The sequence below is a fragment of the Pteropus vampyrus genome, unplaced genomic scaffold (assembly GCF_000151845.1).
Source record: "Pteropus vampyrus isolate Shadow unplaced genomic scaffold, Pvam_2.0 Scaffold242, whole genome shotgun sequence".
Lineage (NCBI taxonomy): Eukaryota > Metazoa > Chordata > Mammalia > Chiroptera > Pteropodidae > Pteropus > Pteropus vampyrus.
In genome coordinates this window covers 1,442,607-1,456,722 of record NW_011889023.1, presented here as the reverse complement: position 1 = coordinate 1,456,722, position 14,116 = coordinate 1,442,607, and the positions used below count along the sequence as shown (strand labels likewise).

General features: G+C 35.2%; 1 protein-coding gene across 23 annotated transcripts in view; it reads right to left on the bottom strand.

Moving 5' to 3' along the window:
• The window catches only part of MED12L (mediator complex subunit 12 like), a 317,720-nt gene that overhangs the window by 54,299 nt on the left and 249,305 nt on the right, over positions 1-14,116 (bottom strand). For 22 of the 23 annotated variants that reach the window (XM_023519944.1, XM_023519946.1, XM_023519960.1 and 19 more), the window contains 7 exons: positions 13,928-14,059; positions 9,517-9,744; positions 8,784-8,925; positions 7,075-7,195; positions 6,586-6,687; positions 5,766-5,879; positions 2,399-2,598 (listed from right to left, as the gene is read on the bottom strand). In XM_023519944.1, coding sequence (XP_023375712.1) covers positions 2,399-2,598; positions 5,766-5,879; positions 6,586-6,687; positions 7,075-7,195; positions 8,784-8,925; positions 9,517-9,744; positions 13,928-14,059 — 1,039 coding nt within the window. The remainder of the gene's footprint in view (positions 1-2,398; positions 2,599-5,765; positions 5,880-6,585; positions 6,688-7,074; positions 7,196-8,783; positions 8,926-9,516; positions 9,745-13,927; positions 14,060-14,116) is intronic. The other variant, XM_023519942.1, reaches the window with a different exon arrangement.

The following is a 14,116-nucleotide window of genomic DNA, read 5'->3' as shown; positions in this document are numbered from 1 at the left end:
AGTCAAGGATTATAGAAAAAATTTAAGGCTACTGATATATATGGCTAATTGACCTCTGGAGAGTTTCTGCCAATTTAAACTCCTATCACCTTTTCTTCATCATTTTTTCAAAGGAAAACTCTTATACTAAGTGGGATAAGAAATCATTAACTGTCCACTTGAACCCAGATCTGTTCAAATGAAACCTCTTTCTTAACCACTATACCAGTGTCTCATAACTGATCTGATGTATGGCCCGGACTTTGGAAGTTTAATAAGCTCCCCATTAAAATCACCTGGGGAGCTTATTAAACTTCCAAAGTCCGGGCCACACATCAGATCAGTTAAGTCAATCTTAAGTAGTGGGACCGAGACATCAGTCATTTTTTTAAGGCATCAAAGTTTTTTCTTTTTGTTTTTGTTTTTTTTTTAATTCCCCAGGTGATTCTAAAGTGCACTCACAGCTGGGAACCAAGCACAACTCAATACTCTCTTAATAATACTTATATAACCATTTAGCTAACTGTAACCACGGTTATAATATCCCTTAATAAAAACATGACCTTGTCAATATTATGTCTATAGAAAAGTGAAAAACCAAAACCATGCTCTGGCATGTTTTTTTTTGTTTGTTTTTTGTTTTTTTTAATAAGAAGAATTTTTTAAAAAAGGAACGTTAAACCAGTAAGTAATGAAAATGATCACCCAGAGCATGGGGAGATAAAGGGTAGAAAGGACAGGGAAGAGAGGACACATCTCTGAGTACACCTATGTGCATAGTTGACTTGGGCAGCATGCTAAAGATAGAGCTAGGGGAGAAAAAAGAAATCTAAAGTGAATATAAACAGAAACGAAAGAAATCAATTCTATTTCAAATGAATAACATAGCCACACTGAAGGGGAAAGTTCAAATAACTTTTGAACACAATACTGTAAACACTTAGAAAGGAAAGAACTACAAACAAATCTTCAATTCCTTTTAGTAGACTTGTTTCTTCTGGTGGTATTGGTGTAGCAATTCTGAAATTATTGCAGGTGTACTGTAGAATTACGCACATGAGCATATAGGTTGATGTTACTGGGAGTCAGGGTTCTTACTGCAGAAGAGGTGATATTAATATGAATGGGGGAATGCAAAGAACTGTAGGGTTGGACTGAATTGGAGGTATCAATATGAACTCATGATTTACACACACACATTTATGTATACAGATGGTTTTTTTTTTTTCTTTTAGCTCTGTCTGCTGAAAGGGCCTAGAATCAATGAGCACACATAGTGACCCAATCTTGGTTTGTAGATACCATCCTCTACTAAACAGAACCAGAGGTTCCTTGGAAAAATGAATAATTCCAGATCTGGGGCAGAGAAAGTTAAAAAAAAATAAATAAATAAAAAAGGAAAGATGAAGATGTATCAAAATAACATAAGAGCCAGCATGAAAAGATTCCCACAGGAAAAACCTGGGACAATTTGAACATGAAAATAGCTAAGGACAGTACATTATAATCCATGTGGAAAATAAATAAATGTAAGTAAGGAAAAAAACAAATGAGGGCAGGCCTTCTTTAGGGAAGAATGCAAACTGATAATTATGGAGGGAGTAGAGGATTTGGAGAAAAAGAAAATCACCGTTTTTTTATCATCGTATAAAGACTGGTTTGGACAAGAATAAAAATGGATGTTATATGGATGGTAAGAGAGTTTGATGAGGAGCTGAATATTTGCATTCTTTTAAAGTGTCTCCCCAAAGACTACATTAATTTCAAGAGAAAAAATAATGATACAGTAGAGCAATCCTACACAATGGAGACATCTTGATCATAATTAACATCACCAATGAGGTGCAAATGGACATCATGTGCCTTCCTATGTGATTACCTGAGAACACAAAATTACTCCTGTAGTATCTTGAATGAGAATACATAATCTGAAGCTAATCTACAGGAAACTTCAGACAAATCCAACATTATCAGGACAACTGACAAAATTGGAATGTGGCCTATAGGTGAGAAAAAACTATTCTACCAATGCTAAATTTTTTGATTTTTTGATTTTTGATAACTGTATTTTGGTTATATTCTATAATAAATAGAAGCTGAAGTATTAAAAAGTAAAAAAGAATAATGTATCCCATCTACTTTCAAATGGTTCAGCAAAAAGACTTTAAATTATATGTACCCACATTCATACACAGAATTATAAAGCAAATATGGCAAAATGTAAAAAATTAGTGAATCTAGAGGATATACTAGACTTCTTTATTATTGCAACTTTTCAGCAAACTTGAAATTATTTCAAAATAAAGTTAGCAAGAAAAACAGGACCACCTATGTACAAGTTTCATATAATAGTGAAAATCTCTCTTCAAAAGAACAGTTACATATTCAAAGTTAAAGGCAAATTAAATCTGAAGAATACCTGCTGACAGATTGTCCTCAGTACATATCTAGCATATTCTCTTAAATTCGCAGTTTCTATAGAAATGCTTTTCCCACAGGATTTTGAATTTTGTGAGGCAGTCCAGATATCGTCAGCATTCCCATCACGTCGTAAACCCCTCATGGTGAAGTCATCATTCTTTAAAGAGCTGACATTATTATTGCCAATTTTAGCATCTCCTAAATAACAGAATCACAAAAGTAAAATCACACAAGTTCAAAGTATTGCCAAATATTTGAGAAGTAAATAAAGTATGCTTTCAGGGATTTAAAGTATGTGAATGGTTTCATTATTACAAAGCCAGTTGTTCAGCAATACAGAAAATGAATCAAGAGGATAAATGAGAGAACCCAGAGAAGTTTCATCAGACATGGGGGTGGGGGGGAGAAGTAAGTTCAAGACTCAACCCCTATTTTGTTAACAGAATTAAGTATGCTTTCACCAAACTTGGAAAGGCCATTATGAATCACACTTAATAATCACAGAACATTGATTTCACCAATATTTCAAGCATGAATGTATTCAAATTCATTTGACTTACAGACAAGGAAAAAATGGGTTACTCACCCTTCTAGATGTCCCTTTTCCATTTCTTCTCTTACAATGACTTATTTTCTATCCATAGGTCAAGAGAAAAGTTTTGCCTTAGCCCACCTTACTATCAACTTCTTGACAAGAGAGATTTATTTCCCTGGGAATGGAAAAGGGCAATGCATACTAAGGAAGCCCTGGAAAATAGGGCATTCATTGAATAACCCATGTCTTTCACTTTCCTCTCTGTAAACATCCAAATTAGAAAACTTCACCTCATCAATCTCTAATATACTCAAGTAAAATGACACTAAGGAAAGTGTTTTCCTCATAACAAAGTTCCAGTGGAAATAACTGAACAGTATGATTGAATATCTAGAAATAAGAAGTCTTCTCTAGCCGTGAAAGACAAGTAACTGATATATTTTAAAAGTGAAAGAGTAAAATAATTTGGTAATAAAGATTGTCAAATGACAACAGAGTCTCCAAACTTTTGCCTGTTTACCCACAGGATCATAAGTCTTGAGAGAGAAAATTTCCTGGAACCAATAAATAAATTTAGAGGAGGCCCTCATTGCCCTCATTGTGAGCAAAATCAAGCCTAGGTCACTGCAAAAAGCCTTTTAAAACCCACAGGTCAACCAAGAAAAAGTTTGACTCTGCTGAAAAAAATGTGAGAAATCACAATGGCTTACTAATTACTTACAAAATCGTTAAGAGGAGGGTAGGAACACACAGTGCATTTCACTCATCAATATCCTACTTTATGTTATCATACATTTCTCATTAAAATGTACATACAAAAAGTACCAATTTCACTTCACCCACAGGAGTTTATTTAATTCAACAGAGTTCTTCAGAAGCTGAAAGAAAGACCAAATTCTACCTGTATCACAATTTTAGCATGCTTCCTACAACCTTTGGCAACATAAACAACTATTTTTAAACCTTAAGTTAAACTAGTCTAAAAATTGGAAACCAAATTCTATAAAATAGTCTTATCTCCCTAACTCAAAATAGATCCTAGGAGATAGGACTTGAGAGAACACTGTTTAGGACATGCTGAGAGGTAGATAAATTAAAATCTCTACAAAAACAAAAACAAAGAAACGAACGCCTCTGCTAGTGCCAGACTAGGAGATCCTAGATTACTTTAGATGTTTAGATGACAGAGAAGGTCTGGGAGGCTGCGCCAGAACCTTCTGCAGTCATACAGATAGTAGAACAAAGAGAGTGTGCAGTGACTGCTGGTCCAAGGCTCTGCTGACATTTAACTCGCCTGATCCTGACTTCTCAGACCTGCCTCCTCCAACGCTTAGAAAGCTGTAGAATCTACCAAGAGCTGAGGCTGATTAAAAAGGTCAAGGTGAGACAACCAAAGAAAAACGAACTGGTGATTATGCATGGATGTTAAAATATGCTTATTTGGATATTTAAAGAGGTTCCAAATTTTACTTGGGATCAACCAGTCCTCTAAATCAAAGGGACAATGTCTAAATCGCACTCATCTTGGTTTCTGCCATTAAAATGTCTATCACTTATACACTCATACTTTCAACATCAGTTTATTGAAAACCTACTATTTAGTTCCTCTAACAGACGTTAGAGATACCACAGTAAAAAAGTAAGTCTCTGACATCATAGTCTCTATATTCATTTATTAAGTAGAACTGACCAGCCATTTTTCCTTCCAACATAATGTTGGCTGTATAACACTACAAGCTCCTAAGCTCAGAGGAAGGCTGTAGCTCTCTACGTGACTCTATCTTTCCTTTTTTTTACTACAAAATTTGTAAGTATTTATAAGTGTTGCCTATCTACATATATATGTACATTTGTGGTGTGTGTGTGTGTGTGTGTGTGTGTGTGTGTGTGTGTATTTTTTTTTAAGTAAACTTTAATAATTTGTTTTATGAAAACCCTGTTTTCCTTCCTGTCATCACCAAATAACGCTTCTCAAGCAGGAGTATAAAGGGATATCTTCAAACATGTTCTTTAAGACTTATCTAAAATAATTCTTACCCACTCACTAATTTGTTCTAATCAAAGGGGATCCTTTGGAATATAAGAGATAGCTTCTGTTTAGTCAAGGCTAAAAGAGGGTAATGAAAATTGGAATTAGGCAGTGTGAATTAAAGGCTTGCCAAATCATTCAAATCTTAACTGATTAATAGAATAAAAATATCTAAGGCATTGTATAAATGAACAGAAAAGTCAGTAGTACTACTCCAGGAGAATATGTACCAATAAAAATAAAGAGACATCTCGGACATTATGAATTTAAAAAATTATGATACGTAATACTGATCTATCAATAATATCAATATAATTGCAATTATCACCTGATTTATAAGAAAATCAAAGCAAAAGGAAATGAACTTGTTCCGGGTCATAACGGAAGCAGAAAAACTAAAATTAAAACCCAGGTTTTCTAGTGTTTTAATCCTGAAATATAATATGAAATTTAAATCTTTGGTTAGATCACACAGTCATCTGTGTCCATCACAAAGTGTAATGGATGAAGGCAAAACTACCCAGTGCGTCTGAGGATCTATATCATGTCAGAATCAGACAACCTGTAGTAAAAATGTCACCAAAAAGGAGTATTATATTTAAATACCCCACAGTTGTAGGTAAGCAACAGATTCCTCAGGGTCCAACTGAACTTGGACTTGGGAAAAGCCAACTAATTTTTCCAGGAGAACAACAAGAAAAAACATGTTTCTAATAATATTAGACAGAGTTAAACCTAAATACAAATTATTTTGCCATCATTCCTGGTGATTAACCAAGCTTAATGCCAGGATAGTCTTACCAAGCATCATGATTGCTTTTAAAACAGCAAACACAGCTCCCACTTCGATGCTGTTGTGAGCAGCAGCTAAGAGATGTCTATCACAAGATGATCTTATTCCGGGGAAGGGTTTGCCTATGATAGCAAAAACAAACCTTTAATTGTCTATCACTATCATTAACAGTCTTTTGTAACCATTTACTGTCAGCAGGGGCTTTCATTTTTAAACTGTGGTGCTTAATTGCCATTATCTAGGTTTAACTGATGCCTCATGCATTCACTATGAAACATTGCCAGTATTCCTTGCTTAACACCTTTTCTTTTTAATAATTAAAATGATATCTTTGCTTTTTAGAGAGATGTGTCAAAAAAATTAGGATTTTCATCCACTTATGCTGATTGTAATACACGCACACACATTCCCCCCATGTGAAAATGATCTTTAGGAACAGACTACAGTAACACTCCTGAATTTATCTTATTCCTTTTACCTTACTAAAAGAATAAATGAATCACCATTGCCCTAAGCTGCTATGGTGTGGTTCATAACCAACATGCATAGTATGTTAGAAGATCATGCTGCCCACCAACATGGTTTAGCCTAAGAGCAAAAGTATTTTTATTGTTTATTAACGCTGCATTTGAGTTTCTCAATACATCCTGAGATTATATAAATGAAAGGTGCTGACAGCCCTCTCAATGGCATTATTGAACTCCATCACCTTGAAGCAAGCCCACCAAATCAGGAAGGAAATTACAGAATGGACATCCTACTTGACCATTTTAGAACCTATAGCTCCAAATGAAAGCATAATCAGAGCTTTTTCAGCTGTCAGCTCACCGGTTGCTTGGGGTAATAAGCAGGCCTGGGGAGCTCGGAAGAGATGAAGCAAGAGCCGGCATGTCATTCTCGCCCCAGGCTCCGCATCCGCATCTCCACAAGCTAGGAAAGAAGGATTTCGAAAGCAAGTTTTCTAACAAATGCAAGAACACGTCTGCAGGTTTTCTATTAAGCTAAATTTTCTAGACTAATTTAAATAAATGCTCCTTGAGATAAAAAGTAAGATACCGGCTATGCTTTTCTGAGAAACCTGAGTGTACGTGCTTCCTCAAAAACAGGTACTAAAATAGTAGTTTCCGACCTTTTCCATGGTTAGCCATACTACTTTGTATCGAACAACATTTACAATTTTACCATCTTTACCTTGATGCCACACCACTGCCCAATGCATGCGCTGTTAAACACTACTTTCACTGTGTTTCATCAGTTAGAAACCATCCCACAAGACAACAATCAGATAATGCATGCCGTTCCTGGATGCGGCCTTACCTGCTGCGAGGAGAGAGGGAAGTGCGACGTGCTGCACGACATCCTCCAGGGAAAAACACTGTCGTGCTATCAGAATGGCAATGAAAGTAGCTAATGAATCATGGAATGAAAGGTCGCTCACCTTCAAGAAAAACATGGACATGTTTTAATACCTAACACCCTCTTAAATAATATCTAAGATTAATTTCTAAGATCTCAAATCCCAAAATGAACCAATAGAGTGAAACATTAACTTATCATGATTATTATCCTCTAGGCCACTTTTAATTTTATGAGACAAAGAATGATGCCTGCATCCCCGCATCCCAATGCTGTAAGAAGATACTGAGCTTTAACTTGAACACGTATAATTGAAAAAGGAAACAAAAAAGCAAAATCAAAATATCCCTAAAAGATGTAGCAGAATTAAAATTTTAAGCAGAATTCAGTGTGATCTGTCATTTAAAGGTTACCATTAGGAAGCAAAGAAAAACTAGTCTCAATAATGTTTTGCAGTTCTTTTCAGAGACAACAAATAATATGTCTTTAATAACTATAATTAAATTAGTTTTAAAAGTAGCTCTGAAAATTTATAATTGACTCCTAAATTTAAAAAAGAGAGAAAAGTTCATTCATTCATAGTTAAACACCTCCCTTTATGGATCTCACAAGGATTTGGCAGAAAATAATAATAAAAACCTGAGGTGTAATAGCAGCCTTTGCATTAAGTTCTAGTATATGCCAGCGACTATAGTTAGCATTCTACGAAGATCACTTCATTTAATAGCACAGCTCTGTGAGGTTCATACTATTATTAATTCCAATTTTACAGATGAAGAAACAAAGTAGAAGAAAAGTATAACAAAAACAACCAAGAAGTTAAGAACAATGTTAAAAATAAAAATTTGGATTTTTTCTGTCTGGAAAAGCAGGCCATAGATAGGAGTTTGACATATATAAAACCTTAGGTATTCATAGAATGGAGTAGGATCGTCTACCCAGTCGTGAGATATCAGAACCAGGAAGAAAAACTTCAACTGGAAGATAGTTTTTAAAATGTGTAAAATTCTTCTATATGTAAGATATATTAACATACAAGATGGATTTCTACAAGAAGTGGTAGATCAAAATAGATAAAGAATCAAGATGCGTTTTTGAGAAATTCACATAACATAGATGCAATATGATATTCAAGAAAATAAGTGATATATAACAGGTATCTCTTCATCACTTACAGACACAATCACTAAGAAAGACTTAACACTCCAATGAATCTAAGCCTGCACATTCTTATACAATACAATGGAACATATATTCCTAGAGTGCATCTTTATTTAAAAAAAAAAAAAGTGATTTTCTTCAGAACATAAACTGCTTCAGTTAAATTATGTCCTGTGCCATGAAGAACCCAAAGCAATTCATAAAAACTACAAACAAATAGCTCTGAAGAGACTATATTTAAAAAAAAAAAAAAAAAAAATCTCAGCTAACAAATAAGGGAATTCTTGGCAAATAAGGGAATTCTGCTATAGATTAAGCTATCTTTTTTATTTCATTTTTTTTTTTTTTTAATTTACTTAATCCTTAGCAACCATACTCTGGTTTATTGCTTTTGGAGAGAGAAGGAAAAAATATTTTACATTTCAGCCGAGAGTTAAGTCAATTTAAAAAATTTACTAACTAAATATTTGATTGTCCAGTTGAGCTTTTAAGTGAAAAAGAAAACTTACATCTACAGTGCAAAGTACATCATTAAACCCCCAGACATGATTTGAAGAACAACAAAGAGCCTTCAGAACTCCCAACCATTCCGAACTGAGAACAGTGCAGCAAGCTGTCAGCTCGGAGGAGAAATTGGCAATGTCATTAATCCTAGAAAGAAGAAAAAGAATATAGGTAGTAGAAAGTAACAAAAGAGAAATACTCACACGTAATATTCTTGAGGAACACATATTTCACTATCATCAAACAAGTCATTCATATTTTATATTCAAGAATACAATAAATATATTATTATTGTCAAATGACCTAGTAGAATCTGGTGCAGAAGATAAAAGTAAATGGCTTCAAATGCTTTTGAGCATTTAATGCTGTTGAGCAACAAATAGTAATCAATATAGATGTCAATTATATTTTTAGTTCTGTGAACAAACTGACCTATAAATTTACATTTTTAAGGGCATCAAAAACTTTAAGTAATTCAGGTAGGCCTAAATACAGTGCTTTCAAAATATAGGTATTTTTTATTTATGTTTTTATTATATATGTTTTTGTCTCTCAAGTAAGGAAATTACGGTACAGAGCAGAGGTGAATTCAGGAATAAAAGAATATGAAAAGATGAAAAAACAAAAAAACCAACATCCAAATGTCAGCCTAGGCAATTATTAAAGAAGTTAATTTCAAAGTGGCACCGAAGCAACAACTGTGTGGTTAAACGTGAATTCCAGGGTTAATCAGCTCACCTTCCAGCGTCCTGATGGCCCATACATACATTCATGAGTGTATTGCAGACAAAGCTGTAGCGATTGGCCGCATTGTCACTAAGGATCTTTCCCAGCATTGAGTAGTTGACACTACGGGCCGAAGGATTCTCAATAAAATCCATCATGAAGTCCGGATCCCATCGCAAGTTAGAATTTGCAGGCATCACATTATTATATATGGTTTGCTTAACTTTTGAACAGGCACTACTGAGGTTACAAGAAGAAGAGTTTAAAAAACAAAAAACTAGAATAACAAGAAAGTTATTTCATTTAAGGACAGATTAAATGGCAGCAACTGTAATGTTAAGAAGACAATATGAGTTCTTGATTCCAACTTCTTAAATATTGGCACTGGACACAATGCCTGGGATGTAGTAGTTACTCAAATAGTTGCTGAATAAGTTGAAGAACAAAACAAGAATAAGACATTTGGTTACTAATCTTAATTACTTTCTCATCTTTTTTACATTCTACATGTTCCAAAAATAATTTACTAAGCCTTCCAACAACTGTCTCTGAACAGTAGGTGGAAAGTGTTATTACTTAAGAATAAAAATTAGATTGCACATCAGAAATAATATGGTGTTTCAGTCCTAATTTTACATCCTGCAAAACAATCCCTCTAAGCATCCAGTTGAAGTTCATGTACCAAGGCTACTCTGGGCACTGTGATACAGCTGTGGGAAAAAAAAAAAAAAAAAAAAGAGGCTTATTCTCTGCCTTCAAGGAGCTTACATTCCAGTAGGGGGATATGGATAACACACAAATTCAATGAGAGTAAAGAAACCATTATGTCGTTCCTAAAAAATGTACACGTTGTGTTATATTAAGAGATTTTTAAGAGGCTGGTTTATCACACGAAAACAGTGCATATTTCAGTGAGTTACAGTTGAGTAAGACCTAGCATATTGGAAGTACAAAGGGAATTATAAAGTATCTGATCCACTCCAGCTCTGCAGATGAGGCTGAAGGATGATCTGATTTAAAAGCTGAGATTCCATATACACTCAGCTATTCTTGCCGACTTGCTGTGCATAGTAAGTTCGTAAGCAGCATTCATCTCTACTCAAGAGCGCCTTTAAACAGCAGAAAGCCTTTTTCTTTTAGATAAAGTTTTTGGCATCAAATTTATTTGTGAAGTAGGGGACATATGGCTTCCCCCTAACCCCCATCCCCAGTCTTACACATTTATATAAATAATAGCCAGGAATGATTTCCTTAAAAATGAAAAGGAATGAAATAACTCTTTACCCTAAACTGTTCCCATTGCCAACTGCTTTAAGAAAATAAGAGATTTTTCAGTTCAATGTTTGCCAAAATGTGACTTCAGACCTCCTCCTTCAGAATCATCTCTGTGGTATCTGTTAAAAATTGAGACTGCTGGGCCTCACTATAGGTTTACTGAATCTGTATGTTTAAGAAAATCTGTCCCAGGTAATCTGCCAAATAACTCTTGAAGAAGCGCTGGTCCAACGGAGAGGACTGAAGCTACCCGCTAAACAGCAACAATTACAATCTTCTACCTTTCTTTGCAGACAACTTATGTAAAATCTGATCAGTGGTCACTGAAGGATACGAGTTTGCGATCTGGAGTCATAACCTGTTCAAAATGATGGACATTATGTAGTCCCCAGTGCTTTGAAAATCTCCTCTTTCCTGTCTTACCACAATTTCTACTCAACTTTTCATTCATTCTCTTTGCAATAGTTCTTAATTTGTTTCACTTCCCCACTAAAAATGAAACAAAAACAAACCATGCACTTTGCTGGCTCCCTCCAGAACACCACATCCCTGGTTTCCTCTACCTCCTAATATACCGAGTATTGAATGAAACAGACTTCTGCAAATAGTAAAGCACTTTTTTTTAAAATTCAACTTTCCACTAAATTCTAACAATCCATTCATACCTGTCTTTAAAAACCAAAAGAATTCTACTTTTCTTTCTTAAATTTCATAAGATTCAGCCTCTACTTTTCTATCAGTATAGAGACTTCTCTCGCGTTGACTCTCTCATACCTTCAGCCTGGATTGCATTTTTCTGAACTCTACGGCTCATGGTAAAGTCTCCTCACCCTTCATCTGTAGGCTTCCTGTTTCATTTATTACACTCTTTCCAGGTGAGCTTTATGTTTTAATAAAAAGTTAGCTGCCATCTAGGCTGCTCTCAAATTTTTAGCACTCTCTGTTGAAGGCATATATGGAATTAAAAAATTAACAGGCATTTTCCTTCCGAGACTGCATGTATCAGAAAAAAAAACTGATAGAGTAATGAAGGCAACACACACCTGGAAGCAAAATGACTTATATTCAAATCTAAGTTTCATCTTTCATTAACTTATGATGAGGAACGATCATTTGTACATAGGAAAAATCTACTTCCTTGGGTTGTTGGGCAGATTAAAGATCTCGATGGAAATAACTCAGCATAGTGCTTAGCACACAGCCGCAGTTCAATCAGTGGTAGATGTGATTAGTGCTTTATGTCCTCCAAATATTCTTTTTCTACAACTTTTAGATGGTGTCTCAGATTCAATTATTAAAATTGTTTTATTAGTATACTAACAGAAATCTCTCCACATATCTAGCTTCTATTTGACCATTTTTCTTAATCCCAAACTATAATACTGTCTGACATCAAGTTTTCCCGAAAAAGCAGAAATTCTCTTCCACTTGTTCAGTTGAGACAAATTTAGACAGTGTCACTCTCTGTAATGCGCCACTGTGCTGATCCAAGCAGCCCCTCAGTTCATTGCTAGTCTCCTAAATCTCCACACATCCAGTGTACATTACTTGAATTAACTCATTTAACATACTTGTGCACCCTGAAGGAGCAGAATTGGGTAAAATAGGTTATTGGGGCTTTCTTGGGAAGTTTGCTGTTAAAAACAGGGCTGTCTCAAGAACTAAATCATGTATGAGAAAGCTCTTTAAAAACTGTAAACTGAAACTGAAAGCTCTCTGTAAAGAAACCACAGAACACATGGTCTGACTACTATTACACGTAATTTCCGTGAAAGACATTTCCCTAAGACTCACTCAAACATTCTATAAGGGATTATTTTGAAACCTCACTTATTTCATGAAGACATACGTTCACATTTTCCCCCTATCAATACCATTAAAAATACCATGACATTTTGTTATGTATCTTTTATCCAACAGATTTCTTTGCAGTGCCTACTATGAGCCAGACACTCTTCAAGGTACTGAGACACGGCAGGAAAGAAAATATAAAAAGTTTCTGCTTTCATGAGGCTTACACTCCAGGAAGAAGCCAGGCCAAAAATAAACATAAAATGTACCCGGGGTTAATAAGTGCTAAGGTTTAGAGAATGAGAGAGTAAGGGGAGAGAGGTGGTATTTAAAATAGGATGGTCAGGGAGGTAGAGCCGTTAATGAACTATGGAGGTGAGCACCAAGTAACTGGGAAAAAAACATAACAACAGAGGTAAGAGCAAGTGCAAAAGCCCCCAGATAGGTGCTTAGAGTCTTTGAAGACCAGTAAAGAGGTCCATGAGGGTAGAATAAAACGGACCAAGGGGAAGAAGTAGAAGAGAAAATCAGGTCCAGTCAATCCTGAAGGCTAGATAAGGATTTTGATTTTATTTGGAGTAGATAAGAAGCCATTGGAAAACTTTAAATTATTCTTATTTTAAAAGGATGACTTCAGTAGATATGTTGATAATATGCTCAAGAGAGTCAGGGGAGCAAGCAGGGAAACCAGTTAAAAGGACTCGGCAATGGTCTAATGAAGAGATGACCATGGTGGTAGTGGCAGAACAATGAAGAGTGGTCAGATTCCAGGTACACTTGGAAGGCAGGGCTCATAGGACTTATAAGCAAACTGGATGCAAGGTATGAGAAGGCAAAGAAAACTGGAATTGATCATGCTTTCCTTACCTCTTTCTAGATTCTAAATTTATTTTGCCAGTGATTACTGTCTCTTACAATTAATAACCTAAATTTCCTCAAAATAGCATTAAATAAGTGTGTATTTTCCAGCACCTGTCTACCTGTGGAAGTAGTAAGTGCTATGATGCAGAAAATGATAGGGAGTCAGGGATGCTGTTTGGAACAGATGGTCAAGAGAGGAAAGAATCAAAGTGAGCAAGTGGGCAAATGGAGGAGAAACAACGATCCGAGTGAGGTAATAGCAAATGCAAAACATAAAATATATTCTCAAGTTTATCTCAAAATTTCAAATATATCTAAACATGAATAATAATTTGTAATGAGAGGTTATAGCTACAACAAAAGGTAACTCAAGATGAATTGTGGCAGATATAATTATGATTAACTTTCATTATTAAAAAGGATGGCAATCTTGGTTGAGTCACTCACAAATAGAGACATAATCCTGCTTCTATTCTTTTGATTGTCTTTTACGCACCTGAAGAGGTCTCCAAATTTACTTCTGAGGTGGCTACATGATACGTAGAGATCATAGAGGTAGGCTAAGATACATCTTTCAGGAGAAGAACATTCTGAGGGGTTCACAACATGCTTTACCACACCACACAACCTGAGAAAAACATGTGAAGAAAAGAGACGTATATTTTGCTAATATATATGTTATTGT